Source organism: Danio rerio, chromosome 11 (assembly GCF_052040795.2).
Source record: "Danio rerio strain M-AB ecotype USA chromosome 11, GRCz13ab, whole genome shotgun sequence".
Taxonomy (NCBI): Eukaryota; Metazoa; Chordata; class Actinopteri; order Cypriniformes; family Danionidae; genus Danio; species Danio rerio.
This window is the reverse complement of record NC_141031.1, coordinates 3,237,224-3,252,500: the sequence shown is the minus strand read 5'-3', so window position 1 is coordinate 3,252,500 and position 15,277 is coordinate 3,237,224. Positions and strand designations below refer to the sequence as shown.

Sequence of the window (15,277 nt, the reverse complement as noted above, 5' to 3'; positions counted from 1 at the left end):
GAGTGTATGCGCTGCGCTGGTCTCCGCTGCGGTGAGTGTGTATGTGCGTGTACTGATTAAGCACTGACCTTTACCTGCATGAAGTGCTCATGGCTGAGTGTCAGATAACCTGTTATAATGTGCTCCGAGTCTCCGGCGAGCCTGTGCATCCCACGCAGGACCACTTCTGACATTTCTATTAAGGAAGATGAGATGCTGCTCCCCAAGGGGAGAGTCTATTGTGTCTCTGAATTCATTCATTGAAAGTGTGGTCAACACGTCATATTGTGGCACATATTTGACCATTGATGGAAGTATTTTATTGTTATTTCAAAATTTAAATATATTTTCCAAATGTCCATACATTTCGATGCATTATATTGAGTCACCAGTTAAAGATTCACTGCTTCAGTTGATTTGATCAGAGGGAGTCACCAGTTAAAGATTCACTGCTTCAGGTGATTCGATCAGAGGGAGTCACCAGTTAAAGATTCACTGCTTTAGGTGATTCGATCAGAGGGAGTCACCAGTTAATGATTCACTTCTTCAAGTGATCCAATCAGAGTGTCTCTAGTTAATGATTCACTGCTTAAAGTGATCTGATCAGAGTGAGTCTCTGGTAATGATTCACTGCTTCAAGCGATTTGATCAGAGTGAGTCACCAGTTAAAGATTCATTGCTTCAGGTAATTCGATCAGAGTGATTCACCCGTTAACGATTCACTGCTTCTAGTGATCCAATCAGAGTGAGTTTCTAGTTAATGATTCACTGCTTCAAGCAATTCGATCAGAGTGAGTCACCAGTTAAAGATTCACTGCTTCGGGTGATTCGATCAGAGGGAGTCACCAGTTAACGATTCACTGCTTCAAGTAATCCGATTAAAGTCTCTAGTTAATGATTCACTGCTTCAAGTGATCCGATCAGAGTGAGACTCTAGTAATGATTCACTGTTTCAAGCGATTCAATCAGAGTGATTCACCAGTTAAAGATTCACTGCTTCAGGTGATTCGATCAGAGTGAGTCTCTAGTTAATGATTCACTGATTCAAGCGATTCGATCAGAGTAAGTCACCATTTAAAGATTCACTGCTTCAGGTGATTCCATCAGAGTGAGTCACCAGTTAAAGATAAACTGCTTCGGGTGATTCGATCAGAGGGAGTCACCAGCTAACGATTCACTGCTTCAAGTAATCCGATTAAAGTCTCTAGTTAATGATTCACTGCTTCAAGCGATTCAATCAGAGTGAGTACCAGTTAAAGATTCACTGCTTCGGGTTATTCGATCAGAGGCACTCACCAGTTAAAGATTCACTGCTTCGGGTGATTCGATCAGAGGCACTCACCAGTTAACGATTCACTGCTTCGGGTGATTCGATCAGAGGCACTCACCAGTTAACGATTCACTGCTTCAAGTAATCTGATTAAAGTCTCAAGTTAATGATTCACTGCTTCAAGCGATTCAATCAGAGTAAGTCACCAGTTAAAGATTCACTGCTTCAGGTGATTCGATCAGAGTGAGTCACCAGTTAAAGATTCACTGCTTCGGGTGATTCGATCAGAGGGAGTCACCAGTTAACGATTCATTGCTTCAAGTGATCCAATCAGCGTGAGTCTCCAGTTAACCATTCACTGCTTCAATTAACTGGGCAGATATTGCATAGTTTACACCTGACATCAAGGGATTCCCTTCTGTATTTAAATGCAGTTGAAATGACACAATACACCTTCTCAAGACAACACTATCTGTGCCACTGCATTAGATGCAGGTGGGTTTCTGTCACTATGCAGGGCTTTCCTGCCTCCCTCAGCGCTGCGCAGAGCCATGCACCTGACAAATGAGAGGGAGACACATAGTGACATGCGAAGATCGATTCCTCCTGTCCTTCTGTTTACCTCGTCCCAGGAGACACCGCTGTACTGCACTCCACTAACCCCTAATGCAGGGGATCCTTTTACAGCCTATTAAGTTTCTGGGCTGTGGAAATGCCCTAGTGCCACAGGCTCAAGCGGCTCACAGAAACAGAACAGCACTGCTGACAAACTAGCTCTGGATTTGCTCTCGTTATTAATGGAGCATTGATGAAAAGAAGAGGCAATGTAAAAGCACATTTCTACGTTTTATTCTCCTCCTCATACAGCTGAAGTCAGAATTATTAGCCCTCATTAGTTATTAGCCTCTCTATATATTTTCCCTCAATATCTGTTTAACAAAAAGCTGATTTTTAACACATTTCTGAACATATTAGATTATGATAATTAAATGCTTAGCTAGATTAATTAGGCAAATAAGGGACATTAGGCAAATCATTAAATAACGATGGTTTGTTCTGTAGATTATATAATAAAGTACACTTACCGGCCACTTTATTAGGTACATCTGTTCAACTGTTCGGTAATGTTAATTACTGATCAACCAATCACATGGCAGCAGCTCAATGCATTAAGGCATGTAGCGAAGTTCAAGACAATCTGCTGCAGGTCAAACCGAGCATCAGAATGGGGAAGAAAGAGAATTTAAGAGATTTGAACGTGGCATGGTTGTTGGTGCCAGACGTGCTGGTCTGAGTATTTTAGAAGCTGATCTACTAGGATTTTCACGCACAACCCTCTCTAGGGTTTACAGGGAATGACCAGAAAAAGAGGAAATATCCAGTGAGCGGCAGTTCTGTGGGCGCAAATGCCTTGTTTATTCCAGAGGTCAGAGGAGAATGGCCAGACTGGTTCCAGCTGATAGAAAGGCAACATTAACTCAAATAAGCACTCGCTACAACCGAGCTCTGCAGAAGAGCATCTCTGAACAAACAACAAAAGTGGCTGCCACTCCTGTAAGCTAAGAACAGGAAACTGAGGCTACAATTCGCACAGGCTCACCAAAACTGGACAACAGACGATTGGAGAAACGGTGCCTGGTTGGATGGTCGGTTCAGAATTGGCATTAACAACATGAAAGCATGGATCCATCCTGCCTTGTATTAGTGGTTCAGGCTGGTGGTGGTGGTGTAATGGTGTGGGGGAGATTTTCTTGGCACACATTGCGCCCATTAGTACCAATTCGCATCATGGATGTTGCAGCCGACAATTCTGCAGCAACTGCGTGATGCTATCGTGTCAATATGGAGCAAAATCTCTGAGGAATATTTAATATGAATAATACAAGTAGCTTGTTGAATCTATGCCACGAAGGATTCTCAAGGCTAAAGGGGGTCCAACTTAATACTAATACTAGCAAGGTGTACCTAATAAAGTGGCCGGTGAGTGTATATTGAAAAAGGGGGTTAATAATATTGACCTTTAAATGAAATAAAACAATGACGTCTTTCTCCAGAAGAAAAAAATATTATAGGAAATACTGTGGAAAAATGTCTTGCTCTGTTAATCATCAATTGGGAAATATATGCTATTAATTCACTTTAACTTTGACTGTACAGCAACAGAACCGAAGGTATGCTGACATTGGCCTGTTGCTAAAAGATTTTCTTCAAGGATATAAGAGCTGTGAAAGGGTTACATCTCTAGCTTTGAACAGCAACAATGAAAGCTCCGACAAATAAAAACGCTTTAAACTCAAATATTTTAAGCACAGCTGTCTCAAGATCTAGAGGCATATTTCAGATATAAATCAGGATGGTATGATGATGATCAATCAGACAGCCTTGAAGAGTTTTGAGCTGACGGATGCCAACAGAATGGCCTGTTCTTTAGTAAAATGCCAGCTAGTTTAGGAGCCTGTCCCTGCGTACACCGATAGAGTGTTCACAGATCATTAAGACCAACCAAAACTTAAAAACCTCAGCTTAGTCCCTGATTAATCAGAGGTCGCCACAGCGGAATGAACCAACAACTTTTCCAGCATGTTTTACGCAGCAGACACCCTTCCAGCTGCAACCCAGTACTGGGAAACACCCATACACACTCTCATTCACACACACACACACACTCATACACTACAACCAATTGAGTCCATCCAATTCCCCTATAGCGCATGTGTTTGGACTGTAGGGGAAACCGGAGCACCCAGAGGAAATCCATGCCAACACAGGAGAACATGCAAACTCCATACAGAAATGCCAACGATTTAAATTTAAAAAAGATTGAATTGTCTTAAAATATTAAACCCTTTTATAGAATAAGAACAATACACATTGGCCACTGTAACAGCAATATATCTGTGTATGCACAGTATAATCAAAGAGCTTAGAATGACCAAGAGGCGACACTCTAGTGCAATATGGTAAACAGCCACTAGAGGGCATGGCAGCCATTTTGGAATGAAAACTCTAATAGAACAACAGCATATTATAAGTCTGTTAAATAAACTATTAAAAGTGCTGATGATTGTGATGGTAAGTGTTGTATTGTCGTCTTTCAGGTTGTATCTCAGCTTTAATGCGCTTTTTAAATAAATAAATAAAAACCAATACAGCTGCTTGCCATCGCGACAGTAATGAGATCTAATGGACGGCCGATCACTTTCACTCCAAAATGGCGGAATACGGGCTGTTGCTGGGCGCTGCTGTTGCAATGGAATGTTCTATTGAGTGTCGCCTCTTGGTCATTTTAAGCTCTTTGGTATAATTGAAAATATAGAAGTCATGTGACCCACCCTGTGATTATTAGAGCATCTGTACACACTTTCTAACTTAAGGGGGTTGCACACCTGATGCGCAACTTGGCAACACGTCATGCCACGCAACACCATGCATTTTAGAGTTCTAAACATAGATTTCTTTCAGGGTATGCACACCAGCGCCGCAAGTTGGCAGCTTTCCACGGCACCCATCTGTGACTCAGGACACTGTTCATATTTCTGCCGCGCCACAGAACGCCATCTGAATAGTTTCATTTTAAATAATGTGCGCATCTGGTGTGCGATACATCCAACTGTCATGTGCATGCTGTGTCGCAGCACTGAGTGGCACATTCGGTGTGTGACGACGTTTAGTGTTTTTGTCTTGTTTCTAGTCCAAATTATAAAATATAAAAAATATAAATATAAAATATAAATAAATATATAAAAATATATAAATATAATAAAATATAAAAAAATAAAATAATAATAAAATATAAAAAAAATCTTTAACATTTTCTAGACAAGTAAAAATATTGTCTTGTTTTCAGAAATAATGTCAAAATCAGGTGAGTTTTCACTTAAAACAATTCATTTAATTTTCACTTATTGTTTTTGAAAAAAAAAACATTATTGCTTGTTTGGAAAATGCCTTTTGATATAAGAATTTGTATATATTTGCACTATAAACAAGACCAAATTACTATACATGTTACATCACTTGCAAAAACATTCGACTCTCACTCACCCTCCTTTAATATAATCAAGGAAAGTCGACTCTGATTCCACTGAGAACGACAGCAGCGTCACCTGCATCAAAACAACAAAACACAACATTAAACAGATCAAGACTCACCACCGAATCCACAGCAAAGACAGAAACATGAAGATGAGCGTGTCCTAATACCCCATGGAGCCAGACCAGTCTCAAAAATAATACATTTACAAAATAAAATTCATACACAATTCACATTTATAAAGTTGAATCCGTAAATTCTAAACACAATTCGTAAATACACAAAAGACGATTTGTAAAAACACAAAACAGGATGCGTATTTATGAATTGTGTTTTGAATTTATGAATTAGATTTGTATTTTTATTATTCATATTTGATCTATTTATGAATTGTGTTTTAAATTTATGAATTGAATTTGCGTGTTTATGACTTGTTTTGAATTTAAGAATTGGATTTGCATATTTATGAAATGGATTTGCATATTTATGAATTGTGTTTTGAATTTTAATGAATTGTGTTTTGAATTCTAAATTGGATTCGCGTATTTATAAATTGAATTAGCATATTTCTAAATTGGATTTGCATATTTATTACTTGGATTTGCATATTTATGAATTGGATTAGCATATTTATGAGTTGTGTTTTGAATTTATGAATTGAATTTGTGTGTTTATGATCAATTTTGAATTTATGAATTGGATTTGCACATTGATGAATTGTGTTTTGAATCGGTATAGCTCATGTATTAAATTGCGTTTTGAAATTACAAATGGGATTTTTATATTTATGAATTGTTTTTGAATTTATGAATTGGTTAAGCGTATTTATTAATTGTTGTTGAATTTATGAATTGGATTAGCATATTTATGAATTGTCTTTTGAATTTATGAATTTGATTTGCATATTTATAATTTGTCTTGAATTTATGAAATGGATTTGCATATTTATAAATTGTCTTTTGAATTTATAAAGTGGATTTGCATATTTATGAATTGTCTTGAATTTATTAAATGGATTTGCATATTTATGAATTGTCTTTTGAATTAATGAAGTGGATTTGCATATTTATGAATTGTCTTGAATTTATTAAATGGATTTGCATATTTATGAATTGTCTTTTGAATTAATGAAGTGGATTTGCATATTTATGAATTGTCTTTTGAATTTATGAAATGGATTTGCATATTTATGAACTTTATTTTGAATTTACGAAGTGGATTTGCATATTTATGAATTGTCTTTTGAATTAATGAAGTGGATTTGCATATTTATGAATTGTCTTTTGAATTAATGAAATGGATTTGCATATTTATGAACTTTATTTTGAATTTACGAAGTGGATTTGCATATTTATGAATTGTCTTTTGAATTAATGAAGTGGATTTGCATATTTATGAACTGTCTTTTGAATTTATGAAATGGATTTGCATATTTATAAACTTTATTTTGAATTTACGAAGTGGATTTGCATATTTATGAATTGTCTTTTGAATTTATGAAGTGGATTTGCATTATTATGAATTGTGTTCTGAATGTATGAATTGGATTTGCATATTTGTAAATTGTCTTTTGAATGTCTGAGTCATGTTTTAAGTATTTATGAATTGTGTTTTGAATTCACAAAATAAATTTGCATATTTTTGAATTGTGTTTTGCGCATGTGAAATGTGCTGTGCATGTGTGAGTTTTATTTTTGCAAATGTAGTACTTTTGAGTCTCATCTGGCTCAACATAATACACCTTGTTTTTACGAACGAGGCACTGAATGATGCATCAGACCCTCGGGGAGGAGGTGATGTTCCCGTAATATGCAGCAATAAGGCGACTCTGGCACGGCCATCAATCAAGGCCTGATGCTCATATCACATTATCTGTGCTGTGTTACAAATTCCTGCTTTCATATTCACTTGCATGATCTCCATCCACCCACTCACGCATTTAAACTCACAATGGCGTGACATTTGGTTTAATGTGTGCGTCTTGACTGCTATTTATACGTCAGCATCTACTATTTGTTGATCACAATGAGGCACAAAGGCAAGCGCTTAAAGACCATGTTTTATAAGAAGCAGTCAAAAAATAAAACAAGCACAGATCTCTCTTGTTTTAATTAGCATGGAAGTAAAAGGGAAACTCGTTAATGTGGGAAGACATTTGAAAGCTACCGTCTTCGCTTTTTCTGTCACGTAATTGAACAGCGCTGTAATTAAAGGCTCCACACATGTGTGTGTATGTGTGCTCGCATCTGTGAAACTTGTTTGGCAAGCTACTCAGACAAAGCCACCACTCACCGTGCCCGAATTTACATATTTCTTCTTCTTCATCTTCTTCTTGGGATTCACCACCTAAAAAGCCATTAGAGGAGAAATCAGGAATCAAAATGAGCTCAGACAGATGAGATCGGGGTAGAAGTGAGATTTCGATTCATTAAATGGATAAAAGCACTCTTTCCTCTCGCAGGAAGGTGGCGGGGAAAAACAAATCAATTATATTTCCTCAGAAAAATGCCACCACCTGCGGAAGATGAGGGAAAAGCTGGAAATGAAAGTCTTGCTCTGCGTTAAATGTGATTTCACATCGAATCCTACAGTTGTCAGACCTAAAATGTGTCATGGTTATAAAAGGAAAGGATTTTTTTATGAAAATATCAGTGGTGTTTGTCCATACAAAGCTATTGCTGGTTATTAACAAAGACTATGGAACACACAAGACGTGTCACTCCTGTAGTGTTGAATGGGGAAAAGTGTAACTGTCAATAAGGCAATGAAGCCCATCTTCTAGTACAGGAGCCAATCAGCGATCACTATAGAATGACAATTCCACAGGGGACCAGACATGAGTTTCTGCAGATTTTCTGTTATACGAACATTTAGAAATGAAACTAAAACTTTTTTGTAATATGAAATGTAATCATAAGCGTGGCAAGTCATTTTGAAAAGCTTGATGCTTCCCCGTTCAAACAGAATGCCCGAGCATACTGCCCTGTGAGGCATTTCAAAGATGGACGCCGAGTGAAATGACTCACCTTAAAGGGACTTTATCTTCAAGGAAATTGAAGGTTGTTGTGTTTTGAAGTCTCATTAATTAATTAATTAATTAATTCAATCATTCGTGAAGTCTCTTTCAAGATAAATGTTGTATGGTTTCACCAGTTTTAATAGAAACGCTTGCTAAAACTAATGACGCTACTGAAATATATTAATTTTAGCAAATATTTCATTACTAATATTATTTTGGTAACATTATACTTGCACAATGGCTGAAAGTAGACGAGTAGCATAGATATATACACTAGATATCGCATAGGGACCCTGAGCATGCGTCAATAGCGCCGCCATATTTGTACAGTGCTCCCAGGACAAGAGTCATTCAACTGCACTAGTCAATATAGTGTTATTACGTGAAGATGATTACGTACACTGATTTTGCAAATTTGACTGATTGTTTGCCTTTATTTCCTATACTGTATAAACTTACTGTACGTTATACTTTTATAATGGCCTTAATTGATTATTAAACTGATATTCAGCAAAAGAGAGGGTATGCTCGTATTTTCAATGAAAATGAAAGAAGGCAGTCATGTTATAGGCTCTGTTTTGTAATAAATATGCATACAGTGAAGATGACATCATATAAATATGCAGCTACACGACGCCACAACATGTTTAGTGTCTGTTAAGTTGTTCATATCAAAATAAAAATTGGCAGTCCCTTATATCATGTTTTTATTTTACTGTGAAACAGCGTAGCCAGGGTGATGTGAATGAGGTTATAGAGTACACTGTTGTCTTTGAAGGTTTACCCAACGTGTCCTCGGGAGTTTGTTTTCTATATCAATTTTGCGAAGTCTGAACTTACAACGAGAGGATGTAGAGACTGAACTTTCTGTAGGCTACTTAATATTGAAGAAAGAGCCCAAATCAGATAGACGAATGTCTGCAGCCCTGGCTCCGTTTTCAGATGTCTTCGTTTTCCCCCATCCACACTGACACTAGGCAGCAGCGTTTTAGAATGAAAACAGCCTCTTCAGCGTTTTTAAAATGCTCCGTTTTGGGTGCTCAAAAACACCGGCGTAGTGTGTAGAAATGGCATAACCTTTGCAAAACTTATGCGCTTTAAAACAAAAACGTATTAGTGTAAAGAGTGAGCCTTAGAGTGACGCTCCAAGCCATTAGATCGCCCCCTGGGGGCTGGCTGCAGTACAAGTCATAAAGCCCACCTCCTCCGTGTTAATGAACGAGACTTGAGCCCAAATAAAAAAAAAGTTACACTTGCAATAAAATGTCCTGAAAGATGGTTCTGGTCATGTAAGACATTGCTTATCAAGCTGATATAGGTGCAGATCTACATTTTTGTAAACTGTATGTTTTTAGCCAGTAAAAGCTTCTCTAAACAGACCGTCTAAGCTTCCGGAGGAGATTGAAGTGTTATTATTTAATTTCTGTGTTATTTTACCATGACAGAATGAGTATTTCAGCAGTAAACTATACTTTCTGATCTACAGCATCTGATGGAAAACTGTTTATTTGGTAAAGTGAAGGCTTTATCAGGCTTCGTTAGGCCTAGCCATGACAGGAAAATACATGGGATCGCTATCTAGCAGTAATTCTCTTTATGGGTCTGAAATAATAATTAGGAAGACAAAGCTAATGTTAGCCGATCTCCCCATTGACCGCTGAGCCATCGCGCCACCACAAACTACAGTACTAACAAATCAGAACTTGGAAAATAGATTTGGTCACGATGATTTTCTCTAGAAGGACAAAAGAGAGTGAGAAAGAGAGCGCAGCAAGGAAGAATAAGTCAGATAATGATGCTGGAAAGCACACAAATGAAAGTGGAGCCAGCCAAGCGACCTCTTAGCAGCGAGAGGTGAAGTACCGGTCGTCCCCCATTCATCTCCAAACACTGAGTAATCAATAGCTCAAATAGACTCTTTGTGCTGAGATGGATTCAAGAATCTGGACGTGAAAGGAGTTTCTAAAGAGTTTACTGTACACTTATGACCTAACACCCTTCAGGTTCACGAAAAATTGAGGTGAGATTAAAGTGTAAAAATGTATAAGATGTAAATCTGCAGATGCATTAATGCAGTGGTTCTCAAACTGTGGTACGTGTACCACTAGAGGTACACGGAGGAATCACTGAGTACTAAAAGAAAAAATGAATAAAATTTTAATCATTTCATGCATATAACACTAATGTGATCAGCATTGGCTGTTCTCTAAAGGCTACGATCAAAGCGATGTGCTTGAAATGTTTACTTTATACTGTAGCATCACTGTCATCAGCTGCTCAACCCAATTGGCGCTGAATTAGAGAAAGAGGTCCGTGGTGCTTGCAGAGCAGATAAGCGCTAGAGCAGTGGTCTCCAACCCTCATGCCACAGACCCGGTCTATAAATCAATTGGTACCGGGCCGCAAATCTGAGTCTGAACGATCATTTATTTAGAAAAAATTTTTATTTTGTAAAATGACCGTATTCTCTTGTTAAATCTTGGTCACTTGAGCGCCAAAATTTAACCCAGAGGCTAGCAAAATAAGTAAGAACTGCAGCACGACGTGCTTGCGTATTCCAGGTGTACACAGTTGAAAACATCTTAACTTTTCAGAATGCCGCACCACGAGTCACGTGACATGAACCAACTGATCAGCTTCATATTTTGTATAGAATATAATTTCATTAGACTAATTATCTCAGACAAACTCAGAACCCCCAAACACTGCAGTGCTTTTTAAATTTCTCCATAAATAAAACGTGTATCAGAGTGCAGCAATGTTTTGTCAGCTTGATATCCACTGAGAAAAAACAATCTACATGCACTTGGATTTGCGTATTTATGAATTGCTTTCAGAATTTCAGAATTGTGCTTTGCATATTTATGAATTGTGTTTTGAATTTACGAATTCATTTTTGAAAATGTTAATTGCGTATGAATTTTATTTTTAAATGTATTTTTTAAGACTCATCTAGCTCCATTGTATGGTGGCTAATTCGTACAAATTCATACGAGCCAGTCATATGAAAATAAAATGTACGACTTTTTAAAGGAGGCATGGCACCAAACCCAACCCAAAACCTAATCGGCATTGAGGGATGAGCAAGTCATACTAAAATGTACAAATAAGATTGCACAAATTCATAGGAATTATCCACTATATCAAAAAGTTGAATTGGTGTGAGATAGATGAAAACTTGCCAAAAAGTTTGAGAATTTGTTGTTTCCCCATTTCAAAAAAAAGCAGCTGTGCTTGACAGATGATCAAAGATGGACACCGAGTGAAATGACTCGCGTTAAAGGTAATTTGACAGAAATAAAATGCTTTAACGCAGTTTTACTACACTAGAATTACTCCGTTTTCTACAAATCAACCCAGGAAAAAAAACTCTTATATTTGAGGAATATCCATACTCTAAATAATACAGCAGAACTCATTCCAAGGCCAATAAACAGAGTTGACGCTTTTGTTTAAGCCTGAACCGTATAGCGTTACCTCCCAAAGAGACACTATGAATGTTTTATCAACCCCGACTGCAAAGCATTTTCACAGGCCACCTGACTCACCGCTTTATCTGCCATGAGTTATTTTATAACGGGTCGGTGATGTGTTGGCATCAACACATTAGGAGGTGGGAGTGCTGGGATTGCTTGCATTATCAGATAGCATCCTTTGGGGAGGCAATGGTAAATCACTGTAATAATGCAGAATCCCAGGAACACTCGTATAGTAATCCCCATTTGCGTGCTTCCCAGGGGCCTGAATGTACCATCAGAGCATTTACCAGAGAACACAGTATAGGCGTTTAGATGCATGTGAATTGGAGTGGCTAGTGAAAAAATTAAGTGTGAAGCAACAATAAAAAAGAGAATTTGAAACAAACATTAGACATTAGAGATGCATAGAGAAGTTTTACTGTGTCACCGTTTACACTAATGCATTTTAGTTTAAAAGCGCATAAGTTTTGCTACGGTTACGCCATTCGTCCACACTACACCGGAGTTTTCGAGCGCTGAAAACGTAGCGTTTTGAAAACGATGGAGAGGCCGTATGTGTATGCACATGTTTTATTCATACAAGTGATTTAAGCTCTTCATGGTGGGAATTCTCAACAAAGTTCAGATATGATGCAAGTAGTTGAAAGTCCATTGTCAAAATGAAGTATAATTATCTCCCAGAATTTTTTCCCCTTATGATCATGTTCCCAGTCATCTGACACCAGCCTTCAAACTCAACAAGACTGAGACTGCTGCAAAACTAATTTATTACAGAGGAAAAGGAGTGACAGAAACTTTCATTTTATGATTGAGATTACTAGTTAGATTCACAGAAAGTTACAATTTCATATTCTTAAGACACATTTTTATATTTTAGGTTGCTTTGTGGTTTTCACATTTTAAATTCACATCTTTGAATGGAAGCTTAGTTCATGTTTATAATAAATAGACAACTCATTTTAGGATTAGGATTAATGCAAGGGTTAATGAATATACAGATATTTTGGATACCAGTCATGTTTAAAGTGAATGTAAACATACTTACCCAGACTCATTCTGAAAACGTACCCCTGTATACATTTCCGGAGAGTGCCAAAAACATCCTGGGAGTTTTTTTTTGTTGTTGCAGTTTTTGCTTTCGCAAATCCACCAGAGGCCGCTGTGTATGCTTTTTCAGATCTCAAATTTCTCTCGCAAGTGCCATTCACGCCTGCTGTTCTCACGTAAACCCAGCAGAGGCCGCTGTCGACTGAGTGACTGACTGACTGATCGACTGGCCAACCCTCCTCCTTCCCTATACCCAACCAATAGTGTTTTCAAAAGCACTGAATGACCCGCCCACTCCAAACCCTAAACCCAACCCATAGTGTTTTCTAAAGCAATTCAGAAAAAAAATCTCGTTTGCTTTTTACCACATTTTCAGATTTTTACCACATTCTCACACTTTTATTTACTTACTTATTTTAATGTTTAGCTTTATGTCTTAGCTCGAAAAAGATTGGCATCATACCATCCCGTATCGTTCGTTTAAAAGACGGAATGCAGCCATACGCACCTCTGGGTACATATTTCGTGATCTCCAGCGATGTTTATATGAGTGCGTTTTCAGAATAATGTTTTTTATTTTTGTGTGAACTATCTAGGTGGATGCTAAGGTGTTGGTAAGCAGTTGCTAGGGTGTTTTGAGTGGTTGCTAAGGTGTTGCTAGGTGGGTACTAGCGTGTTCTGAGTGGTTGCTAGGCGGTTACTAAGGTATTGCTAGTGTGTTCTGAGTTGTTGCCAAGGCATTGTTAAGGTGTTCTAGGTGGTTACTAAGATGTTGCTAGGCAGCTGCTAAGGTGTTCTGAGTGGTTGCTATTTGGTTGCTAAGGTGTTGCTGGATGGTTGCATCCCTTTATAAATTACAGTGTAAATTCAGCTGTTTTGCATATATCGATGTTAAAGATTCCTTCATATATTCAGTACATATAGCCATCTCACCTCATATACGTTGAACTGGCTCTGACCTCGGGCTAGCTCTCTGTAGCTTGTGGTGAATTCTCCGATGAAATCGTGGCTAAAAGGTGAGAAGATTCACACATTTAGCAAATCATCACTACCACGAGTCTTTTTTTGTTATTCACATATCCAGACACATCAAAAGCATACCTGCCGTCACGATCCCAGTCATAAACTTCCACTTTGATCGTTCTGAAAGGCAGAAAAATCCCAGGTATTATGAACAAATCAATACTCTCTGAAAGAGGAATGTATAGTTTTAGCACCCGATTTACCAAAGAAATGAGTGTGTGTGTGTGTGTGTGTGTGTGTGTGTGTGTGTGTCTACTGATTTCTTACTGATAGCCCTTAGTGATTTCCTTTTTTTTTGCATGTGTGTCACAAATTAATGCTTCAGATCCTCAAAATAATATAAATATTAGTCAGAGGCAACACAATTACTTTTAAAATGAAGATTTTATCATTAAGCGCAAAACAAAAACCAACACTGCACAGCCCTGTGTGAAGAGTGATTGAAGCCCCCTGGTTTATCACACCTGAGTTCGACTTTTCTAGCTACACCCAGGCCTGATTACAGCCACACCTGTTCGCAATCAAGAAATCACTTAAATAAGACCTGCCTGACAAACTGAAGGAGACCAAAAGATCCTCAAAAGTTAGACGTCATGATGAGACATACAAACATTCAAAAACAAATGAGAAAGAAAATAATTAAGATCTACCACTAGAGAAAAGATAAACAAAAAACATATAAAGCTTTGGGATTGCAGCGAACCACAGTGAGAGACAATATCTACAAATGGTGGTTGCTAAGGTGTTGCTAGGCGGTTACTAGAGTTTTCTGAGTGGTTGCTAGGCGGTTGCTAAAATGTTGCTCAGTGTTTGCTAAGGTGTTCTAGGTCATTGCTAAGGCATTGCTAGGTGGTTGCTAAGGTGTTCTATGTTGTTGCTAAGGTGTGGTTTTCTGAGTGTTTGGTAGCCGGTTGCTAAGGTGTTGCTAGGCGGTTGCTGAGTTGTTCTAAGTAGTTGCTAGGCAGTTGCTAACATAAATTAGCATGGTTCTAGTATGCATTAGCATGTTGATAGCATGTTTCTAGCATAGATTAGCTTGTTGTTAGCATGGTTCTAGAATGAATTAGCATGTTGCTAATTTGATTAGTATGTTTGTTAGTATGTTCATAGTATAAATTAGCATGCTTGCTAGTTAGCATTAGTATGTTGCTAATATGGATTAGTTTGCTGTTAGTAAGTCTAATGTAAAGTCAATGGTCCATTTTACAATGGAAGTCTATGGGACAGTTGCTAGGGTACCATAAGTGGTTGCTAGGGTGTGGCTAGTAAGTTGAAAAGTCATCAGTGATTGGCAGATTGGTAGTCTGTGTTAAATGAGCCCAACATTAAGTCTGTATAACAGTCTGGCACAAAGTTACCAGCTAATAAAATCTGGTCCAATGTTAAGTCAATGGGATTTTTCTGTAGTTTTTGGGTCAGTTTTGGGA

The 15,277-nt window shown here is 37.9% G+C and overlaps 1 protein-coding gene across 3 annotated transcripts in view; it reads right to left on the bottom strand.

Annotated features, from left to right (window-relative positions):
• The window catches only part of cpne5b (copine Vb), a 226,184-nt gene that overhangs the window by 36,854 nt on the left and 174,053 nt on the right, over positions 1-15,277 (bottom strand). For all 3 annotated transcript variants that reach the window (XM_087272009.1, XM_087272008.1, NM_201028.3), the window contains 4 exon segments: positions 13,929-13,970; positions 13,761-13,836; positions 7,575-7,628; positions 5,294-5,355 (listed from right to left, as the gene is read on the bottom strand). In XM_087272009.1, coding sequence (XP_087128135.1) covers positions 5,294-5,355; positions 7,575-7,628; positions 13,761-13,836; positions 13,929-13,970 — 234 coding nt within the window.